The sequence below is a fragment of the Propithecus coquereli genome, unplaced genomic scaffold (genome assembly GCF_000956105.1).
Source record: "Propithecus coquereli isolate 6110/MARCELLA unplaced genomic scaffold, Pcoq_1.0 Scaffold24, whole genome shotgun sequence".
Lineage (NCBI taxonomy): Eukaryota > Metazoa > Chordata > Mammalia > Primates > Indriidae > Propithecus > Propithecus coquereli.
In genome coordinates this window covers 8,598,981-8,620,276 of record NW_012147952.1, presented here as the reverse complement: position 1 = coordinate 8,620,276, position 21,296 = coordinate 8,598,981, and the positions used below count along the sequence as shown (strand labels likewise).

Genomic DNA, 21,296 nt, shown 5'->3' with positions numbered 1-21,296 from the left:
CTTCCTCCTCCTGGGTGCCTTGACGACACCTTCTCGGCCCCGCTCGTCGACGTAGCTGCCACCGCATCCCCGCCGCTGCGGCGCTCAGAGGAGGAGCGAAGACGGAGCTGGGCCGCGGCCGTTAGAGGGGTCCCCGGCTGCCGCGCGCCCCCTCGGCCGTCTCCTCTGAGGTCGACCCTCTCGCGGGGTCTCCGCTTTCCCCTGCCGCCGCCGCCGCCAGCGCCTGCTCGTCGCCGCGATGGGGCTCCTGGACTCGGAGCCGGGCAGTGTCCTGAACGTGGTGTCCACGGCGCTCAACGACACCGTGGAGTTCTACCGCTGGACCTGGTCCATCGCAGGTAAAGGCTTCCCCATCCTCGCCTGGTCCTGCGGGCCGCTGCCTCGCTGGGGGCACCAGCCCCTGTTCTCGGAGCGCCCTTGGGCTGGTAGGATGCTGCGGATCAGCGGAGGTGCCGGCGCGGGCAGCTCGGCCGTGCGCTGGTTAATCTGATCCGAACGTTAAGGCCTCCCCGCCCCGCACCCCCGCGACACTCGCACGGTTTTCCTCTGAGCTTCCACCATCTCTCATCAGCTTCTCGGATGCGGGAGCTGACAGATCAGATGGAGCCTGTCCAGCCAAGAGCTCATCGCAGGAACCGCCCCACCCTATACTCCTACCTCTCCCCAGCTCATCTCACAGTTCGGCCTTGCACATAGGATTAGTTTCAACATTGAGTAATATTCTGTATGAAGAGAGGGCTGGGGAAAGGGGAGGGCTCCAATGGTCGCCGTCTTTTTGCTGCTTTAGCCGCCTGGTTGCTTTGACCCAACCCTGCTAATATTTTCTTCTCTCTAGCTCATCCGTCTGTAATATAATTTGGCCTGAAAACTAAACATTGTTTGGCTCCTTGAACCTTGAAGAGTGTTAGTTTCTGAGGCATTTTTCAGCAGCGGATACGTTTGAAGCGATTGTCTGTAGTGGCTTGGCGCACTGCGGTCAAGGGGAGGGGGAGGCTAAAACACCGGGGAAGAAATAAGTCTTTCGGAAGGGGGTCTCTACAGCAGCACCTAGAGGTCGTCCCAGAAGTCTACATATGCACGGTTTTCTTAAAGCAGCAAACTTTTCCTTTTAACTGTTGGAGTTCCTTTGGCTGGGCTGTCAATTGGTTGAGTTATGCAGCCTTCCTGGAGCCCCGTTGTGATATTATGATATCTTTACATTTTACCATTTATTTCTTTATTTGCTTCGTTGCTTTGCTTTTAAAGCATTTACAAGTTTTTTAAATCTAAAATTAGGTTTAAGGAATTTTAGAAATGCTCTTATGGGGTAAATTTTTCTAGTCCTTTTGCAGTTTCACACTGCATCCCATCAGTGGAGGAAATTAAGATTCCACGTTGTGACTCTGTCTTCCCTCCTTAGAAATGAAAATGTATTCCTGTAGTTTTTGTGTTTGTTGTTGTTAGAGTAAATGAACACTGGCTACAGCGTGAATATAATCGGATACGTGGGATATATGTGCATTCGCTGGAATTATTTTTGTGTGAGACAAAATGATTCTTTGACATTGATGCTATGTTCACTTCTTTAGAAAGGTATATTCTTTTTCATAAGATCTCAAATTTGTCAATGGGAAATAAGCCATTTAATAAGTCGTTACAACTGAAAATGGTTAAAAGACAGTTTTTTATGGAGTTTTTCTTCAAGTTTTGTCCTATGTACCTGCAAAAATTGGGAAAGATGTGCCTTTCTCTTCATCTCTGTGATTTGAGTTCTTTAAACATTGCGTCAGGGCTTCTCATTACACAATGGTGCCGAGCTGAATATCAGACAAGCTCTTTGCAGGTAATTGCACTTTGCATACTTAGGAGTTTTTGAGGTTCTTCAATCTCCATATAGCCAGAGCCACACCCAGTAGTTCTCGGTCCTGTCTGTCATTCCCTTCCTATCTGGGAGCTTTCCCATCTCTAGAGTCTCAGAAAGAAAAATTGAGAGCAAAGATAGAATGTACTTTTCTGTGATGGATAATTCTTTCCTAATGATGTTTGTGTAAAAAATACCACGAATGAAATAGGAAATTTTGTGCCGTTGCCTCATGTGAAAGCTTGCTACTGGTGAAGGGCATATAAAATAATATAATATTGTGGGCCAACCCTGAGAAGTGAGAGTAGCCACTGGAACACAAGTGACCTCTCACAAGCAGGTCTGAGGGAAGGTGTTTGCCCATGCTCTGACTATCCACTTACGAAACCTGACACTGCTTCCTTGCGTTCTGGACCAAGCTACCTTATGTAGGCAGATGGTATTTCTTAACCAGCAGAGAGGCTTAGTGGATATAGTCTGTTCTGCTTTACTGCTGTGTAAGGAGGAGTGTTTTTCAGGTTCAGGCAGAATAGACTTGAAGTCTATGGTCCTATTTCCTTTTACTCCACCCCTTTCTGTGCTCTCCATGTTCCTTTTCTTTGACTCATCACTCTGCTTGGATTCCAAGGGGATAGCCTCTCAGCATCATTTCATGAAAATCTGGGTTGGGGGAGCCAAAGTAGAAAAGTAGCTTATTAGATGAGGTTCAAGAAAAGTTGGTGAATCAGGGGGAAACAAAAATGGGCGGGAGAGAAAGATGGTCTTGCGAAATAGTCATGAGTGTGGTGAAAGGATGCAAATTATTGAGGGAGAGCAAGAAGTAAGCTAGGCTCCATGCCCTTGAGTGTTTTCATTCCTAGGGCTGTAGTTCTTTCTTTCTCTTTTATTAGTTAATTAAATATTTCTCTCCATTGAGGTTTCTACTTGAGTGCAAGTAAACTGTATCTGCTTTGCACTTTCATAAAGGAGCAGTTATAGATTCGTAGAGTATATTTGATGGTCCAAGAGGTTTTTGCCCTAGGCAAGCAGTTTCTGGAAAAATGTTATTTTGTGCTATTATATCAAATGGTGCTATTTAATAAAACATATCCAAAGCAATGTATTAAAACTGGGCTTCTCAAAGGCACAAATCTAGCAAATACAGAATATGGTGCATAATGTGTTAACACTGAAAATGTTATTTTTACTATATCTTTAACACTTTGTACATTGGAATTGAAAGTTTGAAAGAACTGTACTTTTAGAAAACAACAAAAATAATTTTTAATTTTTCTATATTATAGTTTTGGATGTTTTAACAAGAAGTTAATATTTGTTTATAGTAGGGGAAAGTATAGACTGATATAGCACTTTAAACCACCTGAGGGTGTTGGAGTAGGTACTCTGATGTCATTGTTTGTTTTTTTCTTTCTATTCTTTTACTTAATGGGTGCATTAAAATTATTAGGACTGGGATCCTAGACTCAAAGTGTATGTCTAATTAAGAAAAGTTGTATATAAATTTTTTTAACAAATGAATCAAATATTCCCCAGTCTGTAAACACCCAAATTATCTACATTGTCCACTGCATTAATTTATTATTCTTTTAATAAATGTATGTCATATCTTTTTGTGTACCTGACATTTAGCATAGAAATATCCTGAAAAGTTAGTAAGAATGCCTGCAATAAAGCCAAGTGTCTCCTGAGCTGCTCTATTTCTTTTTGACCACATTTATTAGAACAGCTGCTGTTCATAGGGTATGGGTACACATGTCTATTGGTTGGGGAGGGATTGACATTGCCCCTCTGTTCACAGATACAGTACCCAAAATTTTGGTGAAAAAATCATGTCTACTTGGTAGTTGAAGTTAGAATATAAAAGGCCAACCTAGCTGGGTCCTTGAATTCACTTAGGAGGGGGCAGAAGGAAGAAGGGATAAGTGGTACAGGAAGAGGGAGGACTCTTGGAGGATGATAACAAAATTTGGAAGCCAGGCTTAATATTATCATTCATTCTTTCCATATTCACTTGCCATGTGCAGGCACAGTTCTGGGCCTTGGGGAAAGAAGGAAAATACTTGGTCACTGCCCTTATGCAGCTTATGAAGTTTAGGGGGTCACTGTCATTCCCCTTTCCTCAATATCATGGTCTGAAGGCAGTGTGATCTTTCAGATTCAGGCCTAGCTGGGGCCTAAGGAAGGTCAGAAAAGTCCTTCTCTACTCTTCTCAAATCTACTTCTCCCACCTGTACCTCACTCTTGAGTTGTGAAAGGAATATACAAGCTTCGTTTTTAGAACATTTTAGCTATTTCACTACAAGTAACTTACCCCTGCCCTTCAGTGAGGAGTTGATGTGGGTACTGTGAGAGAGTATTTGGAGAGGTAGACTAGGGCAAAGAATGTCAACGTCAAGCCTGATTGAAAAACCACTGAAAGAGGGAATGTGCTTAATGGCCTGTGAGTCATCCAGGTTTGATGAAACTGGGGCTGGTGGGAGGGGACGTTTAACTCAGCTGGAATAAGCTGGAGTGAACATGGGTTTGTCTTAGGGATTACTAGGCCCCAGAGGAGCTGAGTTTTAAATGCTGTACAGTATGTTTATGTTAGCTTTCTAGGAGGGTAAACAATGCAGATTCTAAAATTGGTGTCAGGACACAGTTTTATAGAGTTAGATTCTTTGGCTTAGGCAAAGATTCAAGAATTGTACCAATAATTATAAATCACACAGTGCTTTTGTGATCTTAAGAGCCACCGAGTATTCGATCATCCTTTTAAAATTCAATTTTTTTTCTTATTTTTTCTCAAGTCTTATGATAATGTCATCTGTGAATGATTTAACATTATTAACCTAAGTATTATTTTTCATTTATCGAGCTACTTATTTTGAATTAGGCATGTATTAGCACACAGAAATGAGTTATGCAAAGAGTCTATCTTTTCTCACTTCACATGGCTTTTTTTTCCTCCTCATCATTAGGACATTTTGCCTGTTAACAAATCAAGGTGCTGTTGTTTTATTTTCCCTTAGAATAAGAATGTATTAGAATACATATACTTTTAAATCATACAGGTTTGGACTTTTAGAAAAGCGAGGGGAGGAAATACATGGCCTTTCAAAACCAGTGTCCAAATTAACTTTCTAACTTGGTCAGTCTATATACCCCTGTCCATAGACCTGCAGCTCTAGCCAATTTGGACAGTTAAGTAAAATGTGTGCATGTCCACATTTATGTTTCTCGTCACACCATTCCCCTTGCCTTAACTGACCTTTCCCCTGTTTACCTCTCCAGATACCTTTCACCAGAACCCAGCACACTAGCCCTCCTTGCAAAGCCTTCCTTGTCCATGGTACCCTAGAGCAGTTTGTTCTCTCACATGAACGCATTGTCTTTAGTAGTTACGTATTTCCTTGGGCCATTCTTTCTGTGACTTTAGTCTTGAACTGTTTAAACCTTCATTATTTTTTACCTTTTCACTTCTTTGGATTTTTCTCCCCAGCACAGGGAGTATCACATATATTTGTTGATTTGATAGGTATGAAGAGATGACCCCCTTACTCTGCCATAATTTTGAATCATGATATATTCTGGTTGCTAAATACTAATAAAGTTTTAGACCATACTAAATTACAGAAAACTTTTTAAAAATGATCTTTATTATCAGTTGGTCATAAATTCAATTAATGTTGACTAAATTTAATGAATGAATCAAACCATTAAATCATTTAGTAGCACAAAACAGAGATACAAAGTCAAGATTTCTAGAGATATAAAATCAGATATAATTGTTCTTTTTTATTCTTTGTCTATGCAGAAGTATTGCCATATATGTAGAAATGAGGAGGGCAGTATGGTATCATGAACGTAAAGAATTCTGGACTGGGATTTAGATGACCTAGGCTTTAGTCCTGAGTCAGTTGCTAATTAGTTGTGAGAGTTTGGACAAGTTAAGTTGCTTTTTCAATTCACAAGTTTTTTTTCATCTGTAAATTAAGAGGGTTGAATTAGATAATCTCTAAGGTACTGTCTGGTTCTATAATTCTAGATATAGACACCACTTACTTTATTTTTGGAATAAATAAAGCAGATTCAAATAAATGTACAGAAATGTACATTGTACAATGTACAATGTAATCAGAAATTCAGGAACCTCATTCTATACAATAATTCAGATATTTGCCAACAAAATTGTTATCAACACTGCACAAATAGTAAAAATAACAGATACATATTTGGTCCTTTTTACTTATTCTTATCTGCTCTGTAAGAAATAGGTAGAGGAATAAAGAAACAAAGGATATAGATATTTAAGCATCTGCTTTGAAATAGCACTGTTTGTTGCTATAGGACTATACCTATTTATTTCTGCATTTCTCAAATAATCAAGAATTAACTGTTTTGTCAGAAACAGTAGCAATAATATTAAAGAATAAAGTTATCTCAATTTATATTGCATTTATTATGTGATATGCAACTTCTGAGGATGGCTTATTATATGTTTTTTGGGTCTCTTATTTCTACCTGTGCCATGAGAGGGGTTGAACTAACTACATAATCTTAAGACTACTTTATTGAATCCTCATACTGTCTCCTAAAATAATGGCTTAGATATAAACTTAAACTCGATCTTAGTTTATATTTTTTCTACAAAAAGTGTAAAATGTTGTTGTACATCATTCCAAAAGGTTTTCTATTGTAGGCACTTTATATATGTGCATTTTTGACTTAAGTTTGGAAATATGGCTTAAAATTTTCGTAAAATTGCTAGAAGTATGTAAGATCTCATAGAAAGGGGGAAATAAAAGAAAGTAAATGGTTTCGATATAAGGAGATTTCTTAACTAATCAAAATATTAATTTTTAAAGTCTTTTGTCATATAGTTTTCTTAATGGAATATTGTCATTCGTAAACAAATACGTTGGTATAGGTGCTCTATTTATTATTATATTTTAATTAGAATATAAGCCTTTGGATTTGAAAGACAAATGCATTAATCCACTGAAGGAATCAGTCACTCACTGTCAGGTGTAATCACATAAAAGTGTTTGTGATTTTGAACTGCAGCATTCAAAGGAGTAATTCATTTTTATTTGTTTATCAAATTAAAACCTTGGCACAGATGTGTGTTGTTAAGAATTTCATATATTTTTGCATACTTATGTTCATGGCAGCAGTATTCACAATAGCCACGAGGTGGAAATAACCCAAATGTCCTTTGACAGACAAATGGATAAACAAAATGTGTTATATACACAAAATGGAATATTATTCAGTCTTAGAAAGGAAGGAATTTTGACATATACTACAACAAAGATGAACTTTGAGGACATTATACTAAATGAAATAATCCAGTCAAAAAAGATAATTACATATGTGGAATTATGATTCCATATACATGGACTCTCTAAAGTAGTCAGATTCATAGAGACAGAAGGTAGAATGGTGGTTGTCAAGGGTTAGGGGCAGGGAGAAATGTGGAGTTGCTTAATGGGTACAGAGTTTCGGTATTACAAGACAAAAAAGTTTTGGATTGGTTGCACAATGATGTGAATATACTTAATACTACTGGACTACATACTTAAAATGATTGAGATTATAAATTTTGTGTTTTTTACCACAATTAAAGAATTTTGCATATAATAGGACATAAAATGAAGAAATGATCTTCAGTGTTTAAAGGTGAAACAGTTGATTCTTTTATTCTTTTGGGTTTTTTTTAAGCAAAGAAAAATGGTTTTATAAAGAGAATATATAGCTGTTGGCTTTAAAAAGCATCCAAGTGGCTAGAAAGTAGCAACTAACAAGGAAGACAACTTTGGCTTTGTGCTTTGCTTTACAGTTTTATCAAGAACTTCACAACAACCCTGGGAGATAGGACTTGAAGGCATTATTTTCATATATTTAAAAGTCCCTGAGATTTATAGACGTTAAATAACTTGCAGATGATCACTTAGTAGAAATGAGTGTAAAGAGGTTAATTTGTCTCTAGCCCAGTGCACTTGTCTTCCCATCACACTAGCCAAGCAGGAAAGAAATAATCAGGCCTCGACTATGTATCTCTCTTATTTTATTTTTCTTATACTGCTACCTTATCTACAAAGTATAACCATTTACAATACTAAATCTGAACAAAATCATAATATCACCAGAGATAGTCTAAAGAAAGACATCTGAAATGCTTAAAGGTACTATTAAAGGCTGGTATATGAGATTAAACTAGAAAGTGATATTAATATTTATATACATTTATATGTTTATATACTTATATATATAAATATATATATATAATACAAAAAGAGGCTGAGAAGATGAAGTTGACTTTTTTAATATGAGGGAGTAATAGGAGTGTAAAAAAAGTATATTCAAAGTGAATTATGAAAGTGATAAATTACATAATACAAGAACTGGAAACTATTGTTAATTAGTGAAAGGGTAATAAATTCAGGACTAGTAGCATTTTACCCAGTGGGTGCTCAATTTATATAACTGTTAGAGCCAAGAGAAGGTTTTGACCAAAGTTCCCATTAACATACACACACTCACAGCAGTCTAAAAGTATCTTCAGTCTGTGTTGCTAAAGGGAAATGCCATTTCAGTTTTCAACTTTTGAGATCATTGGCAGCACTGAGTGGATAGTAGGACTTGAAACTCCCAGACTAATGCAGGCAGGAAGTTTTATGACCACTTTTTTTCCTGAGAAGACCAGCAAAATTTGGGAACTGGAAAGAAGGAAACTGCTTACCTGCTTTCCAATCTTGGCTTTCAAGATATAAGGCATTATTCTTCAAATATCTCTCTTGATACATATTTTATTCCTTGGCATTGTTTCTATCTCCCCTATGAAATGGCTTTTATGAATATGCCATTTTTTTAAATATCCAAAATGTATTTATTGGGATGGTTTCCCATTCATTCAAGCAGAGTACTTTTAGTGCTGCTTCCTTCTGAAGGACCATCCTTCTGTAAGCCTTGCTTTTCCTCCTGTAGGCTGGCAGAGGACAGTAGAGCAACCAACACACAAAACTACTGTTTGTGCATGGCTAAACACCATGGTGATTTTATAGCATCCTGGACATTTCACATCCATGAAGTAGGAATTGGGGTATGCACCAGGCACTTCTTCTTGTGTTTCCTCTTCTCTTCTGGAGGGGGATGAAGGAGATCCTTTGCGAGAGGCATGTTCTCGTGGGAAGGCCATCGCCATTGGAAAGGGCAAATATGTCATTTTTTAAAGTCATGAATTCAGTACCATCTTCATATGATGAAACTTACTACCATTCATTGAGCTTCTAGTGTAGACTATTATGGACTAAAGATGCTGTAGCAATGCAGTTCATACACCTTACATGTAATCTTCATAGCATCTCTATAAGTTAGGTATTATTTAACCATCAGTAGGTAAAGAAAGACTTAAAACTACAAAGCTGGAAAAAAATAACAGAACTGAGATGGGATCAAGATCTTTCTCCCTTCCAAGACAATAACCTTTTTATAATGCAGGATAGCTTACCTATTCATTTAACAAATACTGTTTTATTGCCCAGTAATAATAGTGAACATTTATCAGATGCTTACTAAGTGTCAAACACTGTGTCTAGTATTTTACATGTAGTATCACATTTAATTCTCATATTCCTTTGGACTGGGTGCTGTTTTTAGTCCCATTTTCCAGGTAAGTAAACTGACTTTCACTGGATCTTATTCACCTAATACTAACCCTCCCAAATGAAATTTCAAAGTAATCAGCCTTCAGCTTGAATCACGTATTGATTCCTTCTCCTCATCTATGTTATTGTCTTTTCCCCTTTACAGCTTTTGAATGCATCCTTATTTGTCTGCTTTCTATAGGAAATTTTATACTTTCTTTCACTTTTTACTTATTACACTTATTATGATCTCTATTCAGGCAAACTTGCAACCAGAATTCTTTTTTCCTCTGTTTTTTGACTCCTCCCTCCATAATTTCAGTCTGTTGCGTGACTATTACATGACTGAGTCAGATAAGACATCTTTGCCCTGGTGTTTCAGCGCTGTGCTGAACTGCTCTCAGGCGGTCTGCTCCTGCATACCGTGACACACTGCAGCTTTCCCCTCCCTTGCTGGTGAAGCTCTCTGTTCCCATCACACTCTGACCTCTTTGCCATTGTTTAGCCTAGCCTCTGTCTTGTCTACCTCTGTAATTCTGCAAAAGCTACCCTTTCCTCACGTTCATCCAGCTTCTCTTCCAAATTCAAACCTTCCGTCCTCTTTCCTGAGTACATAGGGGCTTAGAACAGAAATTTCCCATTAATCTTTCTGACTAAACAGGAACTTGATCAGACTGTCCTTCCCCCACCATCTTCAGAATCTGTGTTTTATTTCTAGAGTATATCTCAGCTCGTTCGTTACCTGCTCCATTTCGTCCCGTTGTAGGAAGGCCCTTCTCCAGTTCTACCTTTTTCACCTCACTGATATGCAAGCTTTACTTGGCTTGAGGAATACATTAAGCATCACATTTTACATTTGAACCTAGAAGAGGCCTTAAGGTGTTATTTAGTTTACTCCCTATCTAGAGATAAGATCTTTCTCAGACTCTTCTTGACCACAGTTGTCTACATTTTTTGTTAAAAATTTCTTTTAACAAATGTTTAAGGATTTTCATATCACGCATTGTTATAGCAGTACAGCAAGGGATAGGGCTGTGGCCTTGGTCTTCATGACATTTGTAATAAATGAAGGAAGACATTGACTATCTCCTTAAGACAAAGGCCACAGTTTCCCTTTGGGCGTGCTTTTAGTGTACAATGTGACATTATACTAATGGGTAACCTTTATTTTTGTGTAGTTAGTAAATGCAAATGGATTTTTAACAATATCACTATAGTATATTAGTGGTGATTAATAGCCAGATATTAAAAAGGAGTTAATTTGGAACTGTTGCTTTTAACTTATTAAAGAAGGATGAATAGAGTAGTAATGTATAGTACAGACTTCTTTTTTTTCTTTTTTCTCTTCTTCCAACTTAGAATTATGTATAATGTAGACTTCTTGATGTCTTGGATATACTCCTAAAGCTACTCAATATTTAGGGTTTGTTACACATGTGTTCTTAGTTTATGGTAGCTTAAACACATGTAGATTCTGTTAGAAGAAAAGCAATTGAGGCCAGGCGCGATGGCTCACACCTGTAATCCTAGCACTCTGGGAGGCCGAGGCGGGCGGATTGTTTGAGCTCAGGAGTTCGAGACCAGCCTGAGCAAGAGTGAGACCCTGTCTCTACTAAAAATAGAAAGAAATTAGCTGGACAACTAAAAATATATAGAAAAAATTAGCTGAGCATGGTGGCGCGTGCCTGTAGTCCCAGCTACTCGGGAGGCTGAGGCAGAAGGATTGCTTGAGCCCAGGAGTTTGAGGTTGCTGTGAGCTAGGCTGACGCCATGGCACTCTAGCCTGGGCAACAGAGTGATACTCTGTTGTCTCAAAAAAAAAAAAAAAGAAAGAAAAGCAATTGGCTGATTTATTTAGGTAGAATCTAGGAACAAATCAAATCAAGCAAACTTTTATGTAACTTTTCGTTACATATTATATAAAGCAGGTTCACATTTCTGAGTAGACCAGAGCAGTGCTTCTTTACTATGTTAAGTTACTGTGGAATCTTATAAAATGCAGATTCTGGTTCAGCAATTCTGGGGTGAGGCTTGAGATTCTGCATTTCTTGGAAGCTTCCAGGTGATGCTTTTCTGCTGGTGCATGGACCACACTTTGAGTAGCAAGGGAATGGAGTATTCCTAATTTCTTTTACAATCCACTACTACGTACTATTAATATTATGGAAAAAGAAGAATTTTTAAATGTGCTTAAGTTATTAATTTAAAAACCAAATGAGGGCATATATTTTTATAGAACATTTAGTTGTTTTTTACCCTAACGGGGACTTTGTATATCTTCTAGAACCATATTATATTGATCAATAACTAACTGTTGCTCATTTTACCTGAATCAAAAGGGCAATGATTTAGATAACTTATTGTCACCCCTATTTTGCATATGACGAAGTGGTGGCTCAGAGTTTCAGCTTCATAGTCACAGGGCTAAAAAATGACAGAGCTAGAATCTAGTTCTTCTTAATTCAAGCGTTGTCCCTTACCCCTGTATCAAGCTGCCTCTGCTCCATGTGACTTCCTTTGCCATCATCTAAGATTATTTCCTACTATAATTTGTGTTCCTTCCATTTAGTTCTTCTAGGAATTTGGATGTTCTAAAAATTTAAAAGTTGACTAATTTTTCTTTTGGAAGATGATAGTGAAACTTTACTAGCTTAGACTACTTGAGGAAGATAGTTCATTCTGACTGGTGGAAATCCTGAGTTACAAAAAGCTTTAAAAGAAAACAGCCTTTCAAAAAAAGTAGGTCTATTAGAGGTTTTTAAGGAAGTTGCTTTAATAAACATAGGGCTAATTTGTTGTATTAAATACAGTTGTTTGATTATATAGTATCTTCTATATAAGTAGAGGATACTAGGGTTACTTGAAATCTATTGGATTACAAGAATTTTATTTTTTATTAAAATCTGGTTAATATTATAAAAAAGTAGTTTTTAAAAATAGCCTCTCCACTTAATTTAAAAAATTCAGAGTTCACGAGAATTTTTATGTATTTTTTTTTTCTGTAAAAGGCTAGGAAAAAAAAAAGAGAATTTTTATGTATTTGATTTCCTAAATCAATAAATACAGAATTATAAAATATTGCCTTCTCAATATATAAGTCATAAAATGTTCTGTCTTCTCAGTATAAACTCTTCTCCTAAGTTTAATTATTGACAGTAATTTTTCTTTAATTTGGCTCAACTCTCCTCTTGGAAGAGAGAGGAGGAGAGGTTTAATCATTGTCAATAATAATGACAGTGCCAACATTTATTGAGCTCTTTCTCTATGTCAGATACTATACACATATTATCTTATTCCTCACAACCTTATTGTCATCCACAACACAAGAGAGATTAAGGATCTTCGTGAACTTATTCATCTGGTAAGTGAAGATTCTAATGCTGGTAAGTCTGATTTGAGAGCCCACATTCAGAACAAAGATTGGGGAAAAAAGTTCTAGAGGGCATTGAAGGGCTTGATTTTTAAGGGAAAGGGCTCAGATTATTCCTGACCTAAGACACACTCTTGTTAAGATTTAGAGTGGGGAGAGAATGGGGTGCAGCTGAAGGGAATAAATGACTTCGGGGCATCCATGTGTGCTAGGAACTTTCACATAGCTTATTGGATTTTATCATTACATATCAACTCTATGAGATAGTTCTTTCCCCATTAAAAAAAAAGAACAGAACAGCTGATTCTCCAGCCGTAGATTCTGTTGCCCTTCCCCTCCTTTTGAAAATGTCTTGCTCTCTTGGTCTTTGTGACACCATTTTCTCTTTTCCTGCCTCTGGCTGATTTGCTGCCATTTCACCTAGTCTGCCTCAAGTGTCCTGATTCAATCCTTTTTCATGTTGTTCTCTCTCCACGCTCTTTCCCCTGTGATCTCAAACTCCACTGTGGTCTTCACTGTCACTTGTTCCTCTGTGTGTCCACAGCCCTGCCGCTCCGGAGCCTACTGGATGCCTCCACCTCAGTGTCCTACAGGTGGCTCAAACATGAGATGGTTAATATTCACTGATTATTTCTTCTCAGACCTGCTGCTCTTCCTTCATACTCTGTCCTGGATCACGATGCTGCCAGCTAGGCCAGAAATCTGGAACTAATCCTGAACTTTTCTTTTACTCTCACCTTTCACATCCATGAAAGTCACACAGTCTGTAGACTTTACCCTCGGAACCTTCATGTCTGCCTCTCCCGTCTGTTGCCACTGCAGACCCTGAATCCAGATTTCCATCCTTTCTGGCATTATCGTGGACTCCAAGTCTCGCTGCCTGTCAGAATCACTGGGGAACTTTGAGATCATAGTGCCAGGCCTCGCCTGCAGAGATTTCGATTTAGCAGATCTGGGGTGGAGCCTGGGAATCTGTATTTTTAAAAAGCACGTGATTCTTAATGGGCAGTCTGGATCCAGCTGGTTTTCCTGCCTCTTGACATATCCCCTTCCCCTTCAGTCCACCCCACTGCCTCCACCATGATCTTTTAAAAGGCAAAATCAATAAAATATCTTCTCATTATTTACATGATAAATTCCAGCCTCCATGGCATAGTGTCTAAGACCCTCTAAGGAATCCTCGCAGTCATTTTCTGCCCTCTTCCCATGTATACATCCTCTACGACAGGCCTGCTTAGTTTACAAAGTAAGTGTTTAATTTCTTGCTTCTGGACTGTTTATTCATTCGGTTCTCTCAGAGTATTCAGATATTCTCATTAGCCTATCTCTTGTCGTTCTACTAAGGGAACTTGTACAGGTCTCTCTAATGTTGCTCTCTGGAAAAAGAAAATTCCAGAGAGCAAATTCCTCCTCTTTGAAAAAAAGTTCAGATGTCTCTTATTGAAGCTTGCCTTGTTCCCCTTTCTGGTCCTCCCACTGTACTTAAGACACTCCTCTGATATTGCACTCATCATACTGCATAGCAATTGAGTTATCATCTCTGTCTCTGCCTCTGATAGATAACGAGCTTTGAGAAGTTAGAGACCAAGTAACCTGCCCCAAATCACTTAGCTCCAAAGGAGTAGAGTGTCTGACTTCAAAGTCTGTTCTATTCTAATGTTCTGTGTGATCTTAAGATACAAATCAGACTAAGAATAAAAACTTGTTGGGAGAGTATGTTCAAGGGTAAACCCATTTTAGATAGAACGTCCTCCCCGCCCCCATTAATTTGCTCCTTTTAGTGAATGTTGTGAATTTGACAAACACAGTTGTAACTATTATGTGACCTCTTAATATAGATAAACTTGTATTATTTCTGACCAAATTAATGTTTGTAAACAAATCAGTCCCACTTGGCATGTGAATTATGAATCAGTCAAAATATTCTCATTGGAAACTATTTCCTGAGAAAGTTAACCCTTAAGTGTCTGGAAAGGTTAAAATAATGTGTCTTAGTAATTCTCATTATTAAAATAAAATCTTTTTCTGAGCTTGATTTGCTATAGTATTTGGCTTTAGGTTTGCTTAAATTTAGTTTATAGTCTGGGTGCGGCGGTTCACACCTGTAAGCCTAGCACTCTGGGAGGCCGAGGCAGGAGGATCACTTGAGGTCAAGAGTTCAAGACCAGCCTGAGCACGAGTGAGACCCCTGCTCTACAAAAAATAGAAAACTTAGCCGGGCATGGTGGCACATGCCTGTAGTCCCAGTTACCCAGGAGGCTGAGGCAGGAGGATCGCTTGAGCCCAGGAGTTTGAGGTTGCAGTGAGCTATGATGATGCCATTGCACTCTAGCCAGGGAGACAGAGTGAGAATCTGTCTCTCAAAAAAAAAAAAAATTCGTTTAAAACTAGAATAGGGAAACTATTACCAAAGGAGACAGCTCCTTCTACATACAGAAGGAAAGCCAGTGGTTAGAAATTTTCTGAATTTAGGTGAAATTTACTTTCTTTATAACTCCTTCTCATTGGTTCTAATTCTACCCTCTGAAAATAAAGAATAAATCTGATCTCTCATAAGTTCTCTTAGTATTTGATGAGGCCTCTTTCTCTTTTCAAGGCCAGACATCTTTGGTCTTTTCCCCTCAGTCTGTGTCATAACTTCCAAAGCATTCATGATCCTGGCCCAGGTCTGCCCGAAGCAGCACCCAATAAACCGTGAGATTTGCTCATTTGAGTATCTCTTGTCATTCTTTCTACTGAGGGAGCTCTTGAAGCTCTCTCAGGTTTTCTTTACCTTAAAGGAACAGTCTTAAAATATAAGATTTGTACCTGTAATTCAGAAAGAAATTGATGGGAAATTTTCCCACTTACAATTCAAGTACATGATGACTGAGTAGTACGAGAATAGCTGCCACTGTACGTGGGGCTCTTGCTTTGCCTGCTGTGGCAGGTCTTCTAATCTCTCTGAGTCTCACTTTTCAGATAAAGGGATCATTTATGAAGCTAAAATTTTACAATTCTAGTTTAGACAAAGGCTTACATGATAACATGAAAGGCTTAAAATTGTTATTATAATAAATAGGCTCAAAAAAAGAGCAAAAACATTAAGACTTGAGGGTATAAACATCATGTTAATAAACAATAGTATAAATTATAAAAGCAAGACAGACAAGTTGTTAAATTGACAAGTCAGTTTATATTTGTGCCATTTTTGATACCCCCAACAAATGCTTTCCAAAGAGAAAATTCCCAAGAATGTTACATAAAACACATTTGGATCTTTGTAACACTTTGATGACAGAATTGGCTTCAATTGGTAGCAGGAGGGGTAGGATTTCAATAGAATTTTTCCATTTTTTTCCCCTAATAAATTCATGGCATGAAATCCCAACTGTAGGATTAGGATATTGACAACATACTAAAAATATATTATCTTGCTGTCACTCTAATATGTTTAATCTACATTTGGATTCAATGTACAGTAACCCAAATGAATTAGAGGATTTAATTTAGCTTTAAAACATGTTTATTTAAACATTTGAGTTAATGAAAATATAGAGAATTTATTATTTTAATATGTTCAAAGGTTACATAAAATATGTGAAGCTTCGGTATTCATGATTTTCCTTTACCATTTTAGTTTCCCAGCATTTTTTTGGTTCAAGACATAGGGTGACCTGTTGGTAATGTTGAACTTTCATATCATTTTATGGCACTATTGTGACACAGTCAGTCCTCTTTAGTGGAAAGGAAACAGAAGTGTAGAATATTTAAATCTCTTCAGAAGCACTAAAGGAAATGTTAATGCAAATAAATTCAGAAAGATGCATGTAACTATTATAATAACATGTAAAGACATGGAGGAATTTCATGCAAATATTAGGATGCGAGTTGTTACGCTATAGTTTTGGTTTTGACAATTATTAATACTATAATTTCTATAATCATAGGAAGTGAAATTTTTGAGAGCTCTCTGACTCTTGTCAACTGGAAGGGCTAATTTGAGAAGGGTATGGTATGAAATGTGGCCCTTTATAGGCCGAAAACAGGGATTTGCTAGTGGTTGTTGAATGAATGCATGACTTGCATTGTTGGGCAAAGAAGTCAGGGCATTGCTTTTTCCCTTGGAGTAAGCAATGAAGTAAAAGGACATTGAGTTTTATAGTGCACACACATACTCAGTAAATACTGAGTTGAAGTGTTGTTGACTTGATGTTAAAGTTACTATGCTGACACAAAGGAGGATCTGGAAAGAAATGTAGGGAAAGGGTAGCTGGACACTGAAAAAATCTTGAGTTTTGGTAAATGTACTGTTGGATTTGCCAGAAAGGATAGAGAATAATGGAATAATAAGAAACAATTACCCAATTTTTATTTATTCATCAAGTAAATTTTAGGCACCTTGATAGGCCTTGCAGTACAAGAATGAAAGACCCAGCCCCTGCCTTCAGGGAGATTACAGTTGAAAGGAAGGTCACTGGGACAGCACCATGGGTGCTGTTATGGATTGGAAACATGAGCAAAAGCTCTGGCAGTGCAAAAGGTCCTCTGACCAGTTGACATTTTCTTGATCTAATTTTTTTTCTCATCTTTAATCCATTCTTGCTCCTAATAATTATTTTAAGAAGTAAGAATTTTCAGATGTTATTATAAAGTAAACCTAAGGGATCATCTAGTTTCTTACTACTCCAAGTGGGTGGTCCATGGAATAATGATACAGCATCAGTTGACGCTTCCTAGAAAATGCAGTGTTCTAGAAATGGCCATCATGTCGGACATACTCTTTCAGAACCTGCATTTGAACTATGCCGCCAGGTGATTCTTTTTCTCAGTGAAATTGGAGAAGTACTAATCTAGTTCACCTTCTCCCCTTCAGGGTTTATAGATGAAAGAAATGAAGAGAAATTATGCCCTAAGGTCCTACACACAGTAGCATAGCCAGCATTAGAACTCAGCCCACCTATTTTCTGGTAGTCTTGTATGCTTTCTCCGATACCTCTGTTATTTGCTATCTGTAACCCTGCACATTTTTACTCATCTGTCGGCCTCCATTACTGTTCCATATTGTAAGTTCTTCAGCTTCATATTCATGTCTCTTTCCTCTCTCTTTTTGGTAGTCCTCTCTTTATTTTTTAAATTTTAATTATTATTATTATTATTTTATTATTTTTTTTTTTTTGCCAACCCAACACTCAACCATGAAGGTAGTCCTGTCTTTAAATTTCTCTGTTGAACAAGAGAACAATACAGTGTAACACACTATACATCAAAGCGAATGAGTGTTTTTATTTAATTAATTTGTGGCAAATTTTTGGATCTATTTCTCTAATTATTTTCTACTTGCTGCTCAGAACTTCCTTGGAAGTCAATAAGAATTTTATATTGTGTAAGCATGAGAAATAATCCATGATGTTAGATACCAAAATCTCCTCATAGACGAATTTATTGTCCTTTCTTTATTATGTAGATTATTCCATTAACAGAGTACTTTTGCTCTTTGTATCAGTTTCATGGACGAAACAGTATCTGCCTTATAGTTTGTGGAGAAGACTAGGACACCGTAGCAACTCCTCTGTGTCCCAGAACTGGGCTTTAGGCTTCAGGGAGTTTGTCTAAATCTTTTCTTCTGTAATATAGAAAAATAAAGACCTAAGTAAATAAGCACCATGTGTTTTATGGGGCGGCTTTGGCATAGAAAGGTCTGGTCATAAAAGAATAATTAACATAGAAGGCTAAGATGTCATTAAAGAAAAGCAAACCGTTACTAATAAGAACACAGTGGCACAATGCCTTTAACAAAACTCAGCCATGCCTTTTTTTTTTTTTTTTTTTTTTAAGAGAAAAGGTTTCACTCTGTCTCCCAGGCTGGAGTGCAGTGGCACAATCATAGCTCAGTGTAACCTCGAAATCCTGGGCTGAAGGGATCCTCCCACCTCAGCCTCCCGAGTAGCTGGGACTACAGGTGCACACCACCATGCCTGGGTAATTTTCAAAATTTTTTTTGTAGAGACGAGGTCTTGCTGTGTTGCTCAGGCTGGTCTCTAACTCCTAGCCTCAAGCGTTCCTCCTCCCTCAGCCTCTCAAAGTGTGTTGCCATCTTTTAAGTTACTTCCTTCTTGTGAGAGGTTTACTCTGTGTCCTGTCTTTCAAATATTTTACTTTAACTCTGGAATGTATTTCATTTGAGTGGTAGAACCATAATCTCCATGAATGGTAGACCTCCTTTGTAAACTATGAAATAAAATTAGTTTTTCTGTTTTCCTTGTTCCCATATGTATTTTTCTTCCAAGTCACCATCTCACCTTTTTAACAACTCTGATTTCACTGAAACCGGAGTTAACGACGTTGCTTCTTAACTTTGGAGATATTCGATTAAATGTTATGTTTTATGTCTTATATCTTATTTTCTATTGACAGTATATAGAAACAGATTAATTTGTGTTTTTTTGTTTTGTTTTGTTTTGAGACAGTCTCACTCTGTTGCCCTGGCTAGAGTGAGTGCTGTGGCGTCAGCCTAGCTCACAGTAACCTCAAACTCCTGGGCTTAAGTGATCCTCCTGCCTCAGCCTCCCGAGTAGCTGGGACTACAGGCATGTGCCACCATGCCCGGCTAATTTTTTCTATATATTTTTAGTTGTCCGATTAATTTCTTTCTATTTTTAGTAGAGACGGGGTCTCGCTCTTGCTCAGGCTGGCCTCGAACTCCTGAGCTCAAACAATCCGCCCGCCTCGGCCTCCCAGAGTGCTAGGATTACAGGTGTGAGCCACCGCACCGGCCAATTTGTTTTTAACTAATGTGTTTTAATACCTACTTATCTAATCTAGAACCATTTTGCATATATAGCTTTAGTAAAAATGACAGTTTAAATAGGGGGTTATTGTAATCAGCAATTAAGTTAAATTCATTTAGGCTGGGTTTAGGAACTTGTATTTTCTTTTACTATTTAAAAAATAGATTATTTTCCTAAAAATAGAATGTAAAAATGTTTTTCATTGCTGAGAATAAACTAGACATTAGATTTGTAATCTTTAAATGTTTAGCTTTTAGAAATATAAAAATTAGTATTAATATCTTTCTATAATGTATTAAAAGATGAATTTTTATTAATCTCATTTGTATTTCATTATCACGCTTCTCTTAGAAATGTTTTACTTGTGGGAACATTCTATTATAAAATTGATTCATGGTTGCATATTTTAATATTATGAACAAATCAATTCATTTTAAATGTAATAATGTGTTGCATTATATATATTTACATATATGTAAGTTAAGTGATTTATAGCTGTAGAGAAAAGCACACAAATTGGTTATTCATGGGGAATAAAATAGATACATGCTCTTGACGAGAAAGTTAGAAAAATGTCTTGAATATGATTACCATTTAAATAAATGATAGATTTGTAGTGAATGCTAACTTAATCTCTCATGTAGAACCATCTTCCTGCCTTCAGTATCTGGCGATATCAGCAAATGGCTTCCATTGCCCCACACTCGTCAGTCTAATTCTCGCCTGCTTTAGGAATGGACGTACAGAGAGCTTCCAGGCTGCACTGATAAATTTCACGTATTTAAAGTGGAAAACAAGTGTTTCCTTAAAATATTTATTTTCTGTCTATGAAGTCTTTCATTAACTTTTTATCCTAAGCTTATCCCTCTATTTTTGGTGAGCTTTATTTCTTTTCTTTGTTCTCTAGGTTCTCTATAAAACATAATGTGTGACATAAGTAATGAAACTTAATTTTCAAAAGCTAGTTGCAGGAGTCAGTATTGATTCTCTACTTTTTATACCATGTATTTTTGTTGAGACTCAAAGGATAGTGATCTTCTGTATTTGGTTCAGATAGGGAAATTTAGTGGAAACATTTTAATCCCTAAAAGTTTATTTTATAAAACATTACTATGTAATTAATTTTATGTTATTTTTGTTCTTTCTGTAGATAAACGTGTGGAAAATTGGCCTCTGATGCAGTCTCCATGGCCTACACTAAGTATAAGTACCCTTTACCTCTTGTTTGTGTGGCTGGGTCCAAAATGGATGAAGGATCGAGAACCTTTTCAGATGCGCTTAGTGCTCATTGTCTATAATTTTGGGATGGTTTTGCTTAACCTTTTTATCTTCAGAGAGGTAGGTTTATTAAGATCACTCTACAATAATTCTCTGAGGTTCTTGGAAATTTTAAAAATGAAAATACATAATGTAATATTGTACCCCCAGATAACAGTTACTCTAAAAGTAAATTTTTGACATTTTTCACTCTTGAATAACAAAAAATATGAAATATAAAGTATAGGACAGTTGTTTAAAATGTGATTTTGAATCAAACAGACTGGATTTTAAAATAACCCATTTTAGCTGTTCTCGCATTGGAAGTTATTTAACTTTTCTCAGCCTCATTTTACCCATTTTATAAATGGGGAAAATACTCCTTTTTATTATCGGAGGTAAGTGAGATAATTTTTGCATGGTGTTTGGCA

At 37.2% G+C, this 21,296-nt stretch overlaps 1 protein-coding gene and 1 pseudogene across 2 annotated transcripts in view; one reads left to right on the top strand and one right to left on the bottom strand.

The window, feature by feature from the left end:
• Positions 1-238: 238 nt before the first annotated feature.
• ELOVL4 (ELOVL fatty acid elongase 4) overlaps positions 239-21,296 on the top strand; it is a 30,641-nt gene continuing 9,583 nt past the window's right edge. Inside the window, exons 1-2 of the mRNA XM_012646047.1 lie at positions 239-338; positions 20,759-20,946. Coding sequence (XP_012501501.1) covers positions 239-338; positions 20,759-20,946 — 288 coding nt within the window. The remainder of the gene's footprint in view (positions 339-20,758; positions 20,947-21,296) is intronic.
• Positions 8,698-9,001, bottom strand: LOC105811800 (annotated as a pseudogene). Its single transcript, XR_001137566.1, has one exon. The product of XR_001137566.1 is annotated as a 40S ribosomal protein S27-like (transcript).